The following is a 12,834-nucleotide window of genomic DNA, read 5'->3' on the forward strand; positions in this document are numbered from 1 at the left end:
ATAAATTAGTTCAACAGATTAGCTAGTTACCCCAGAAAGCAGAAAACAGTTCATTGAGGGAAATGTCTATATACAAATGAACAAAGTTTTAATGTGGCACCTGGAGTACAGGTCAAATATGCCCGAGGACCAGGACCAGATAATGTCAAAAGGTGGGGTTTTTAAGTACTATAAGGAAACAACACAAGAAATCTGGGGATGGAGACTATTTACAGGAAAAAAACCTATCCTCAAAAAATTTCTGGGGCAAAACTGGAAGAACTAGACTGAGAATATGGAGTACCAGCTCTGCCGCTAACTACAATCTCAGCCAAGTCACTTCCCCTCTGAGTTTCTTATCTACAAAAGGAGAGGATCCGATTGTTCTTTTTCAGTTTTGTCCAATACTTCATGATCACCATTTGGAGTTTTCTTGACAAAGATACTAGAGTGGTCTGCCATTTCCTTCTCCGCATCATTTTACAGATAAAGTACTGAGGCAAACAGAGCTAAGTGACTTGGCCAGGGTCACACAGTTACTAAGTGTCTGAGGCTAGATTTGAACTCAGGAAGAGTAATCTTCCTGACTTCAGGCCTGGTACTCTGTACTGTGTGTCACTTTGCTGCCCCAAATCAGATTAGATTATCTAAAAAAATCCCATCCAAAAAGCCCCTATGATTACTTACTTTATATTGGCTCTTTACAATGGTAGTAATAGTAATAACCTATTTATACAGAACTTTACTTCTTTATGTATTATCTTGTTTGTGCCTCATAAATCTGTGAAGCGGACAGGGCAAGCTATAATTATCCCCCTAAAAACATTAAGTTTAATAGAGAAGTGATTCTACCACAATCACACAGCTAGTTGTTGGTGAAACCTATGTCTCCTGACTCCTAGATCAGTATTCTTTATGCTCACACTTCAAGCACTGATTCCAATGCTTTCCCAGTTATCCCCTCTATGCAGACAATAGCTAGTATTTATATAGCTCTTTAACATTTGTACATATTCTCATTTGATCCTCATGACAAGTGTTATTATTATCCCCTTTAACAGAAAAGGGAAACCAAGACTCAGAGAGACTGAAGTGACTGGCCCAGACTTACAAAACTAAAGTTATCTGAAGTGGGATTTGAACCCAGGTCTTCTAGTCTCCATGTCCAGGTCTTACACCTACTTTGCTACCTAGCTCTGCCTCCCAGGTCAACTCATCCAGCCACAGCTTCTCTCTTGAGCTCCAGTCTATCATAATCAACTACCATTCTGAACTAGATTGAAGAACTCATCTTATCCCTCCCTTCAAACCACCCTTCTTACAAACTTCCTATCCTGTGGAAGACACCATCATTCTCCCAGTCACTCAGATTCACTCACTCACCAAATCTAGCTAATCAGTTGCCAAATTTTCTATCTCCAACAAATCTCCTGGATAAATCTTCAATTCTCAACTTCTATTCCTCCACCCTCAACTAATGCAAAAACCACCAGTAAGTCTCCCTGCCTCAATTCTCTCCCAACTTTAATCCATCCTTCACACAACTACCAAAGTGATTTTTCCTAAAGTACAAGTCTGCCTGCATTGCCTTATCCCTCAATTCAATAAGCCTTCCAGATCAAATTATAAACTCCTTCTTTGGGCATTTGTCATCTCAATTTGGTCTTTTCCTATCTTTCCGGTCTTCTTTTCTTACATATTATTTCCCTATACACATTCTAAAGCTACACTGACCTGTCTATTCCAAAAACACACAATTCCTCCTTTTTCTGTGGTTTTGTATTTTGTGCCTCCCATGCCTAGGACACTCTCCCTTCTCAATTCAAACTATAGTATACTCATGTATATTCAATTGTATATTCCAGCTTCAGCTCAAATGCTGCCTTCTGCGAAATATCTTCCAGCTAAGAACCTTCTAGACAGTCCATAACAAGCATTTATTAAGCCTTTACTATGTGCCAGGCAGTATACTAAATGTTGGGAGTAAATATAAGAAAGGGAAATTTTAAAAGCTCCTACCATTGAGTTTATATTCTAATGGGGAAAGGGCATAAGAGATTGGGGGGGGGGGGATTTTCTTCCCTATCAGAACATAAGCTCCTTGAAGTCAAACACTGCTTTTACTTTTCTTTTGTATTTCCAACAGAGCCTGGTACAGAGTTAAGTACTTAATAAATACCGGTTAAACGATTACCAAGTGTGCAGTGAAGAATAGGAGGAAAAAGAAGGTAAAATGGTGAGAGAAGAAAGAGCACCTGGATTAGGGCTCCAAGGAGAGAATGGATGTTAATAGCCAAAATGGGAAGAAAGGTCCTTCCAGGAAGGGGTCAGTATAGGTTTAAAGGCACGGTGAGAGGGGGGCAAAAATAGTGAAGACTCCAGTCTTTGAAAAAAGAATATTTAGGGAGAAAAAAACTAGAAAGACAAATTAGACCCAGATAGCAAATCAGCTTGAATGCCAGGCTGAAGCTTTTGTATTCCTTTTTGTAAGCAATGGATATTACTTCAAGGTTTTTGAAAAAGGAGGCAGAGGAGTTTTTTCACTAAGATGATTAAAAGGAAAAAGCACCAACCGGATTCAAAACATGGAAACTGACAAACTTAACTGGGGCCTTCCTAATCCTTGATTTCCCCCACTTCCTTTATCTAACGTTGAGAAGTTATTTGGGGGTGTCTCCCCGACCTTAGCAACCTGTTCTCAATGGCCCTCTCCCCCTCCCTCCCTCTCCAAGGAGAAATGGAAGAAAGGGAAGCTATGAGAAAGTCCCCTGGCCGGGGAGAGCAGAAGCACAGGCAGTAGACACCCCCACAATGATAACGAAGACGACTCGGGCAGAATGGCTACTTCGGTACATTAGACGTTTCTCTCCAACAGATGGTGGGGTTTTGTCTTCTCATCCGTTCTGCTCCTCCAGAACGGGCTTTTGCTTTTTCGATCTCGACAGCACAGCCTCGGCTACAGTCTCATCCTGCGCTTCCCTCAGCCCCGGCGGCCTCCTCATCCACCCGCCCTCGCCAAGCCCGCCATCCTCCTGTGCCTCCATTTTGGGGAGGGGCCTACGTCTGCCAACCTTCATTTTCTTTCCAGGCCGAACCCCTTAAGGAGCTTCAGCTCCCTCCTCACACGCGTTTTTAAGCTCCCTTTGGTAGATCCTCTTTCCCCATTAGAACGAAAGCATCTTGAGGGCAAGGATTTTATTTTTATAGTATACGTATTCCCAGAGCCTTGCACAATGTCCAGAACACTATAAGCGCTTAATAAATGTTCGTGGTGACTGCCATTACCTCAAGCCATCCATCCATCCATCCATCCATCCATCTATCTCTCCCTCCCTCCTTCCCCTTTCCCTCGCTTCACCCCTCCCCTTTTTTCTTCTAGTCCCACCCCCTCTCCTCGCCCCTCCCCCTCACTTTCTCCAAAATAGCTCCATTTTCTTTCCCCCGAATCTAGTCTTTAAAAAAAATCGCGTAACATTAGAAATGAAAGGGGTTTTAATTCCTTTGAGCTCTAATCTAAACCCCTCATTTTACAGATAAGAAAACAGGCCCATAAAGGGTATGTGACTCATCTAAGGTCACACAGCTCTCAGATAAAATAAACAAACGCATCCACGGCACCCGCACCCCGGCGGCCGTGTTCAGATCTTAAATCTGCCAAACAGGTGGGCTTGACCACCCCCTCCACTTCTCTCCCCAGCCCCAGGCCCCGCCCGCACCCGCAAAGAACCCGCTCTCACGTACTCGGATATTTCGGAGTGGAGCTGCTACCGTCGCGCAGAGGCGGCCTCCTCCTCCTCCTCCTCCAACAGCCCCGCCCCTTAGCCCCTTCCGCCCATTCGCCCCTTCCGCCCCTTCGCTCCTTCCGCTCCTTCCGGCCTCGTTCCTATCTTCCCAAACCGCTACAAAGTAGGGCTCAGAATTCCTTTGACTTCCTCCCTCAAGTCCCACCCCTCATCCCCGGCTCGAGCATCAAACCCGCCCTGTGAAGGTAATTGACTGCCCTCTAGACCAGTAGAAAGGCCGATACAGACTGCCACCTAATGACAAGCCTCTGCTTTTCCTTCATCTTATTTCTCCTTTCTGATCTTAGAGGCGAAAAAAAGAATGTTCTTTTGTAGAGGAACGATGGCTGGTTGAGGGCTTGCAGGCCCAGATCGTAGTATCTTAAATCTAGACCTGGAAGGGATCTCCGAGGCCATCTGTCCAAACCTCTTGTGTTATAAATGAGGACACTCAAGTACAAAAAAAAAGTCACTTACCCAGGGTCAATCAACTAGCATTTATGAAGCACCTACTACATGCCAGGCACTATAATACAAAGAAAGGCAAAAATAAAAATAAAAACAGCCCTTGTGCCCTAGGGGTTCCCAGCCTAATGTGATGGGAGTGGAGTGTCATTGAGCTAATAAATTTTGAGGACTTGAACCCAGATATTTCAAACTCCATGGGGGGGGGGGGGGGCAAGAAGGAGCTAGATATTTTAGCAAGGGAGGCATTAAAATTCAACCCCAAATTTCACACATGAGGAAATTAGGATCCAAAATTGGTAGCAGAAGAATGAATTATAGATTCCAATAAAAAAAGAAACTTATTAAATGATTGCTTAATATCATTTATATTAATTTATTGCTATTAATTAATATTATCGACTTAAAATGAAGACCTAGGTTTAAATCATCCAATGTTTTAATGTTTAAAGCAGCCAATGCCTTTTTTTATTTTAATCAAAAACCCTCAGCTTCCATCTTAAAATCAATACTGGATATTAACTCCAAGACAGAAGTGGTAAGACCTAGGCAATGGGGGTTAAGTGACTTGCCTCGGGTCCCACAGCTAGGAAGAGCCTGAAGTAAAATTTGAATCCAGGTCCTTCTCTATCTCTGAGTCTGACTCTCAATCCACTGAGCCACCTAGCTGCCCCGATCTAATGCTTCTTAGTTCTGCTATTGCTTCCTAAACCTTAGATGATGTACTTTTATAATGCCATAAATTACTGAGGGATTGCGTTCTGCTTCGATGGAGGGAGCTCTCACACTAGCCTTTGACGCATTGAGCTTTTTTAGCATTTACTGAATACCTTTATCAGTAATAGCTCCCTCTCTGGAGACTTTAGAAAAATCCAAGAGCTACCTGGTATAAACGCATAGAATTCTTTTATTATTATTATTTTTAATTCCCAGTTCCACATCCTTCTCTCTCACCCACTAAGAGGACAAGAAATACGCTATCCATTCTACCCAGTAACAAGGTACGGAATTCTGATCTCCATCTGGTCTCTTAGCCCCTCCCCCAGCATCTTTTGCCGAGTCTGTAAATCGAGGAGGTCGGTCTAGAAGGCCTTCGAAGTCCTTTCCCGCTCTAGCTCTGGGCTCCTACGAATCCTGCCCCACCCTTGCTTCCCCCACACACCCCCAGTGCCATCCCCCCCGCTCCCACTGCTGTGCACGGGCACAGACCCCCGGTGAGGTGGCCCCAAAAGCTTCAGTGCTGTTTTAAGCTCGGACAGCGCTAAGCCTCCGGGGACACCATGCACATCCCGGGAGATGGTGGAAACTGAACCGAGGAGGAAGCGTTAGAGCTCTCCAATCCACCAGTTCTACCCCCGCTTCCCAGAATCGGCCTTCGGGGAGCGGAGGCCCAGGCCAAAGTCAGTGTAATAATGAGGCCGGAGGGAAGAAAGGGTCTGGGCGCCTCCCGCCGTCTCCCTTCGCCTTCTCCGGGCTCAGGCAAAGGATGTACGGAGCCGGCCAGGCGGGGAGGCGGGTCTTCCCCGCAGGGAACCCTCCTTCCTCTCCTTGCACTGTTCCCCCAGAGTCCCATCCCGAGCGATCATGGCCTACAGCCGACGTGGGGGGGACGCTCAGCCGCAGGAGCGGCTCTTCAGGCTGGTTCAGGAGGGGCGACTAAGACCCCTGCAAGAGGAACTTGAGAGAACCGAGCCCAGCTGCAGCTGGCAGGTGAAGACGGCGTGTCCCCGCAGGGGAGGCGACACCCTGCTCCATTCTGCAGCCCGACACGGGCATCGGGACATTCTGGCCTACCTGGCTGAAGCTTGGGAGCTGGACATCGAGGCCCCGAACCGGGACTACAAGCGTCCGCTGCATGAGGCGGCGTCCCAGGGGCACCGGGACTGCGTGCTGTATCTCCTGAAAAGAGGGGCGACTGTGGACTGCCTGAAGAAGGGCGACTGGTAGGTGGGGAGGTTCTGGATCTTGAAAATAAGCTGTGGCGACCCTCCTTATTATATCCTCTGGGACTACTGGTTGATCGCTGGATTAAATTAAAAGAATGTTTAAAAAGTAAATCCCCTCCAGCAACCTCCTAAAAATGCAGTCAGTCAGCTGGCAAGTAAACAGGACAAATAAATGACTGCTTTGGGGTGCCTACTTGGTGTATTATGTAGGCAAAGTTGATGGGAAACGTAAAAGAAAAATACAAGGCATTTACTTCTCTCCTCCTTAGAGAGTTTAAAATCTGTTTGTCATTCCCAGAACATAATACTGAAAGTAACTGACATTTCCATTGTATTCCTTTTAAATAAGCGATCTCATTTGCCTTGTACAACAAGCAGGTATTCTGGTAGGCACTATAATTATTATTCCCATTTTGATGCCTCAGTTCAAATCCCACCTTATTAACTGATCAAGAGGTAATCACTTAACCTCTCAAACCCTGTTGTCTCCCTTTCTGAAGAATACCTAGACTGTCTATGCTTTCAAGGAGGAAAGCGCTTTGCAAACCTCGAAGCATGTAAATTTCTCTGGGTTCTTCTGATCAAACAACCCCCTTATTAATTGCATTCATTTATTCAATTTCCATTTCCATTTCTCCAAAACCAAAACCAACAAACCTGCAAGGTTTGTGAGACTAGTTCACTGGCAACCACCGTGCTGTGCTCTCTGAACCTTTGTTAAGAAATCCTTGCCTCCTCGGGTTATTTTTTATATTATAAATCAGAGACATAAACAAAAGAAAAGTTTGGACCAAGTGGTGAAGAACTTTAAATCCGAAACAGAAAAGTTTTCATTTGATCCTAGAGTAATGGGTCATCCTTGCAGTTTATTGAATGGGAGAATGACACGGTCAGAGCTATATTAAGGAATATCACTCTGGCAGTTTTGTGATAGATGGATTAGAATGAGGAAAGAGGAGGCAGTGATGCTAATTACATTAGTCCAGTTGAAAGGTAATGAAAGCCTGAACCAAGATGGTGACTGTGAATACAAAGAAGGGATTGGATGAGGAGAGATGATAGAGAGATAGAAATGGCAGAAGAGTCAGGGATTGCATTCAGGTTACAAATCTAGAATACTGGAAGAATAGTGATGCTCTTGACAGAAATAGGTTCCATGAAGGTCAGTTTTAGTTCTGTTTTGGAAGAGTTGAGTTTGAGATGCTTACAGGACAGCAATAGGCAGTTAAGACTTTAAGACTAAAGTTCAGGAAAAAAAAATATATAGATCCAGAATCATCTTCATTAAGGTGGTAATTGAACTAACCAATGGAAGCTAATGAGGTCACAGAGTATAGAGAAAAAAGAAAAGAGAACCCAAGTCCTAGTATTGGAATAGAGCCACAGTTAAGAGGAATAATATAGATGATGAGTGAGCAAAGGAAACTAAGAAGTGGCCAAACAGATTAAAAAATAAACCAGGAGAGAGTAGTTTCACAAAAACAGAGAGGACTGAGTGCCCAAGAAGAGTGAGTGATCAACTTAATCACTTTTTTTAAATTGTAAAATAGAGGGAAAGTGCTTAAAAGTCCCCAGGGGAAAGGAATTTTCAGCACAGTACAGAAATTTAAAGCATTTTGTTGTTGTATGTGACAGAGAGGATAAGGAGAGGCCTGAGAAAAGACCACAAATCTGGCAACTCAAAAATCATCACAAGAGAATAGTTTCCATTAATGAGTTTAAAAAAAAAAAGATTTCAAAAGATTAGAAGTAGGAAGAAAGGAAATGGAGACAAATGGAGCTAATTTTCTAGAAATTTAGTCGTAAAAGGGAGGAGAGATAAAGTATGAAAGGGTCAAGTTTTATGGATGGTTTTTATGGATGAGGGAGACTTTAGTATGTTGGAAGGTACTAATGAAAGTGTCGGGTTGGTTAACTGGTAGTTTAAGCTTATGTCTAAAACTGAACAAAATGAGGCACTTCTAGTTCCTCTAAGATTTAAAAATTGAAAACTGATCCATCACTTACCTTCTCTTATATCCCCAGAATAGTGTCTGAAAAGCAGATGGTATCAGCATATAAGTAAGAAACTGTAGAATTTGGTACTCAATTCCTGTCTTCAAAACTATAACTATTATACCAGACAATTCAAAGAAAGCCTTTCTGACTTCAAAGGAAAATTTGTTTCCATTTCTTTTACTTCCATTTATCCCAAAGAGATTATTTTATTCAATAATCATGCAGGAGAATTTAGGGAATTGAACTATCAAGTGATGGGTGCTTTAGTGGACTCTCATTTCTGATACCTTGCATGGGTCAAGAGACCCAACAAGCAAGATAGATGAGGAACTTTGAATATTCCACTCGAAATATAATATTGCAAGAAATAGTGATGTCTTAAAAGTAGATAAGGACATGTCATTCTAGCCATCTCTTCATCACTGATAAAAAAGAAATCTTTTACCACACCACCATTAATGAATGACCTTCCTATTGGCTATTTTTATTTTATGAATGTGATGCTTCATCTACTCCAGGTTTTCCAGTTTAAAGACAAGTATGGTGAAGTGTAGCAAGCTGTTTGAGCTCTGGGAGTGACACAATCAAACCTAATATCCAAAGGAGTAAGAAGAACTATTTATTCAAGTAGAAGTGAGCTTCTCTCTGCCATATATCCTAAGGGTGCAGACTTTCCTTTATTATATTTTAAACTTCAGGATCTTAGCAGACTGAGCCAAAGCATTGTCATGTGACTTTTGAAGTCCTTTCCATATGAGGACTAAAGAAATCATTCCTCCCTCAGGGTAGCATTTAATGGTGATTTTTGCTTTCACTTTTTATGAAATTTTCCTTGATTTTTCAAGATTTTTCTACCTTGATACTTAATTGAGATGTGGTTTTTTGGTTTCTTGGTTTTCTATGATTGGGTTTTTTTTTTTTTGTTTTGTTTTTGTTTCATTGCCTAATTATATTTCCTGTTCAATGATTGGATATTTCTCACTTTGATCAAAGTGTTTTGAATCATACATTTTCCTTTGGGGACTGCTTTAGTTGCATCTCACAAATTTTGGTATGTTGTATCATTTTTGTCATTATCTTTAAGGAAATTATCTATTGTGTCTATGATTTGTTCATTGACCCACCAATTCTTTAGGATTATTTAATTTTTTTAAATTTGTAATTATTTTTTCAATAACCTTTTATTTAATATAATTTTGTTGCATTATGGTCAGTAAGAGATCAGTTTAATATTTCTACTTTTCTGCATGTGTTCATGAGGTTTTTATGGCCCAAGAGATCGTCAGGGTTTTGTTTTGTTTTTATAAAACCCTTACCTTCCGTCTTGGAGTCAATACCATGTATTGGCTCCAAGGCAGAAGAGTGGTAAGGGTAGGCAATGGGGGTCAAGTGACTTGCCCAGGGTCACACAGCTGGGAAGTGTCTGAGGCCAGATTTGAACCTAGGACCTCCCATCTCTAGGCCTGGCTCTCAATCCACTGAGCTACACAGCTGCCCCCATCAGGGTTTTTTAAAGTGCCTTGTACTATTAAAAAATGTACATGCTCCTTTCTATTCCCATTCTAGTAACTTATTTAAATTCTTTGTGAATCTTTATCCTTCACATATGTTTCATGTAAACAACACATTATTACATCCTATTTTCTAATTCATTTTGCTATTTTCTTTCAATTTATGGGTGAATTCATTCACATTTATGATGTTTTATTGTGTATTTCCCTTCATCCTATTTTTTAATACTTTGTCCTCTCTACTCCCTGCACCCAAAGCAGAGGGTAGTGAGCAAGGAGAATGTTCAGCACCAGTACTGGAGGCCCAGCCCTGTCTGTGCTACAAGGTTTCTATTCTGGGGTCAGAGAGACATGCTTCAGGTTTTTCCCTGTTTCCACTCCATGCCTTATTACACAGCTTTGGGCCCCAAACTAATCTGGGATATGAAGGTCCTATACTAGACCTTCCTGGGTAGGCCTCCGCCCCAGTACATGTGATCCACTGTGCTGAAGGGGGCTAGAAAAAGGACCCACTCTAGCTCCTCCTTGAATTTCCCAAACTCCTTGGGATCTGTTACTTTTCCTCAGTCTTTGCTGGCGTAATTATTGGGAGAAAGCTGAGCTATACTGTTTTGTCATGTCATGTCATGTATCTTTGTTCCTTTCCTGAATTCTCGTGAATTATTTCTTGTCACAAGTTATCTGAGGGCAAGTGCCATATTGTTTCATGTTTCTTGCATCTTTTACTTTACCGAGGGATATAATGAAAGAACCCCAGTATAGCATTATTCTCACCCTAAACTCCCCTCTGTTATCTCTGCACTATTGAGGAATATAGAAGCAGCGCCTGAGTGTTGAACCTCACTCTTGCCCCTCTTGTACATCACAGCCCTTTCTCCCCTTATTATTTTTCTAGAGTCTACAAAACAGGAAGAGGGGCTGCTAATAGAGGCCACAGACTTTTTCTATTCTGTTTCCTAGCTCTTTGATCCTGCTAGTTTCCCATCTCAGTTCAAAGAATGTATTAGGCAACTGTCACACAATACTGGTGTTTAGCTATTCTTCCCCCTGATCAGTTTCTCCTTATTGGCTTTAGGACTCCTTTGATGATGGCTTGCACAAGGAAGAACCTGGAAGTGATTCAGGTCCTTGTGGAACATGGAGCCAATCCACTCCTGAAGAACAAGGATGGCTGGAACAGCTTTCACATTGCCAGCCGTGAGGGTGACCCAGAGATCCTCCACTACTTGCTCACTGTCTCCCCAGCTGTCTGGAAGACGGAGAGTAAAATCAGAAGAACACCTCTGCACACTGCAGGTATGGATTCTGGGCTGTTCAGAGTACTGACTGAAGCCATAAGATAGGAGTTCACATCCCAGAGCTGCTACTGACTTCCTGTGTGATCTGGAACAAATTACTTAGCCTTTCAGTTTGCTCCTATGTAAAATGAGATGATTTCTAAGGTCCTCTCCATAGCCAAGTCTTTGGGGATCTTTAATTCTAGTGTTGCACACATGTTGGTTTTGATCATTGTTTCTGTAGTCTGGCTTACTCAATAATTGTAGAGCCATATGCCCAGTGCCAGATAAGATATTCCATTAAGATGAGATGTAGTCCCTGCTTTCATGGAGTATAAGAATCCAATCAGAAGGGTATCTCTCTCTGTCTGTCTCTGTCTGTCTCTCCTCTCCTCTCTCTCTCTCTCTCTCTGACACACTCACTCACACACACATACACACAGATGCTCGCACAAAGAACTATACTATTAAAAAAAAGACCTCTTCATCCATATCACATCCATTAACCATATGGGTCACCAAAACTCTGTCCCAGAGCCCTCTTCACTTTTCCCTCAATACTATTTCGGCTCCAGTGGATTCAATGAACACCTCTAGGCAGATAATTCTTGGATATATTTGTCTATCCCTAATCTCTTTCCTAACTCCAATCTCATATCTCTATAAAATAAGATATTTGAAAAGCACAGTGCCTGGTATATAGTAGGTACTATATAAATAATTATCTATTCCTTTTCCATTTCTTTCCCCTTCTATCCCCCTTTTCAATGTTAGTATCTCAAATTGGATCTTAAATTCAATATGTCCAAACTAAACTCATTATCTTTCCCCCTAAACCTCCTAATTTCATTATTACTGTCAAGGGTACCAGCTTGCCACCCCACCAGTCACTGGGGTTCAAAATCTCAGTCATTCTTGACTGCTCACTCTCTCACCTCCCATATTTGGTTTGTTGCCTGTTTCTGTCCATTTTTGCTTTATTATATCTCTAATATACAGCATTACTCACTCAAGATATTCCATCTTCCAACTCCAAGAATTTTTCCTGGCTGTCTCCTATATTTGGCACTCTCTCCATTTTCATCTCTACTCCCTGACTTCTCCAGTTTTCTTAAAATCTCAGTTAAAGTCCCACCTTCTGCAAGAAGCCCTTTCCAGGGTCCCTTAATCTTCATCCTTCTGCCTGAGACCATCCCTAATTTATCCAATATATATCTTGTATATAGTTGTTTCTATGTTGTCTATGGGCTTCTTAATAAAAGAGACTGTTTTCCCCCTTTCTTTGTATCCCTAAAGTTTAGCACAGTACTTGCAACTTAGGCACTTAAGAAATGCTAGTTAATTGACTAGACACATAAATGATATGTGAGGGGTGAAAGCAAATTGCTAATATAAGATCCAGCATGGGGGATGAGAGGTTAATTCTCCCTGGAGAAAATACTGGAAGGCACAACAGAGTTGGTGATATCTGAGTAAGGTTATAAAAGAGGATTACTAAGAAGAGCTGTCTAGGTACAAGGAGAGCAGAAGCATAAATGTGGGAGAGAATGGGCAGTAAGTAAGTGGTAGACAGTAAGATTTGTCTATTAGCATAGAGATTGAGAAGTCAACAGAAAACAGAGTGGGGGCCAGATATTTGGGGAGGGGGGCCTTATATGACTGGCAAAGAACTGGCATGACTAGATCCATGTTTAAGGAAGATGAGTCTGGCAGTATCAGGAAGAATGGTAGATTAGATGAGGAAGGGACTTTTCATCTTTGTCTCTATCCCATATGCTTAGCATCTTGCTTAAAACAGAGTAGGCACTCAATGTATGCTTATTGAAGTGACTATTATTGACTAGTAACAAATGTCTTTCTTTAAGTTACTGGAGTG

General features: G+C 42.1%; 2 protein-coding genes across 4 annotated transcripts in view; one reads left to right on the top strand and one right to left on the bottom strand.

Moving 5' to 3' along the window:
• FBH1 (F-box DNA helicase 1) overlaps positions 1–3,947 on the bottom strand; it is an 81,825-nt gene extending 77,878 nt beyond the window's left edge. Inside the window, exon 1 of one of the 2 annotated variants that reach the window (XM_056799028.1) lies at positions 3,721–3,947. In XM_056799028.1, the coding sequence (XP_056655006.1) occupies position 3,721 (1 nt within the window). In that variant the 5' untranslated portion in view covers positions 3,722–3,947. The remainder of the gene's footprint in view (positions 1–3,720) is intronic. The other variant, XM_056799029.1, reaches the window with a different exon arrangement.
• A 1,163-nt stretch (positions 3,948–5,110) lies between these two features.
• The window catches only part of ANKRD16 (ankyrin repeat domain 16), a 31,233-nt gene continuing 23,509 nt past the window's right edge, over positions 5,111–12,834 (top strand). The window contains exons 1-2 of one of the 2 annotated variants that reach the window (XM_056799030.1): positions 5,111–6,169; positions 10,757–10,977. In XM_056799030.1, the coding sequence (XP_056655008.1) occupies positions 5,811–6,169; positions 10,757–10,977 (580 nt within the window). In that variant the 5' untranslated portion in view covers positions 5,111–5,810. The remainder of the gene's footprint in view (positions 6,170–10,756; positions 10,978–12,834) is intronic. The other variant, XM_001374519.4, reaches the window with a different exon arrangement.

The sequence above is a fragment of the Monodelphis domestica genome, chromosome 5 (genome assembly GCF_027887165.1).
Source record: "Monodelphis domestica isolate mMonDom1 chromosome 5, mMonDom1.pri, whole genome shotgun sequence".
In the NCBI taxonomy this organism is placed as follows: domain Eukaryota; kingdom Metazoa; phylum Chordata; class Mammalia; order Didelphimorphia; family Didelphidae; genus Monodelphis; species Monodelphis domestica.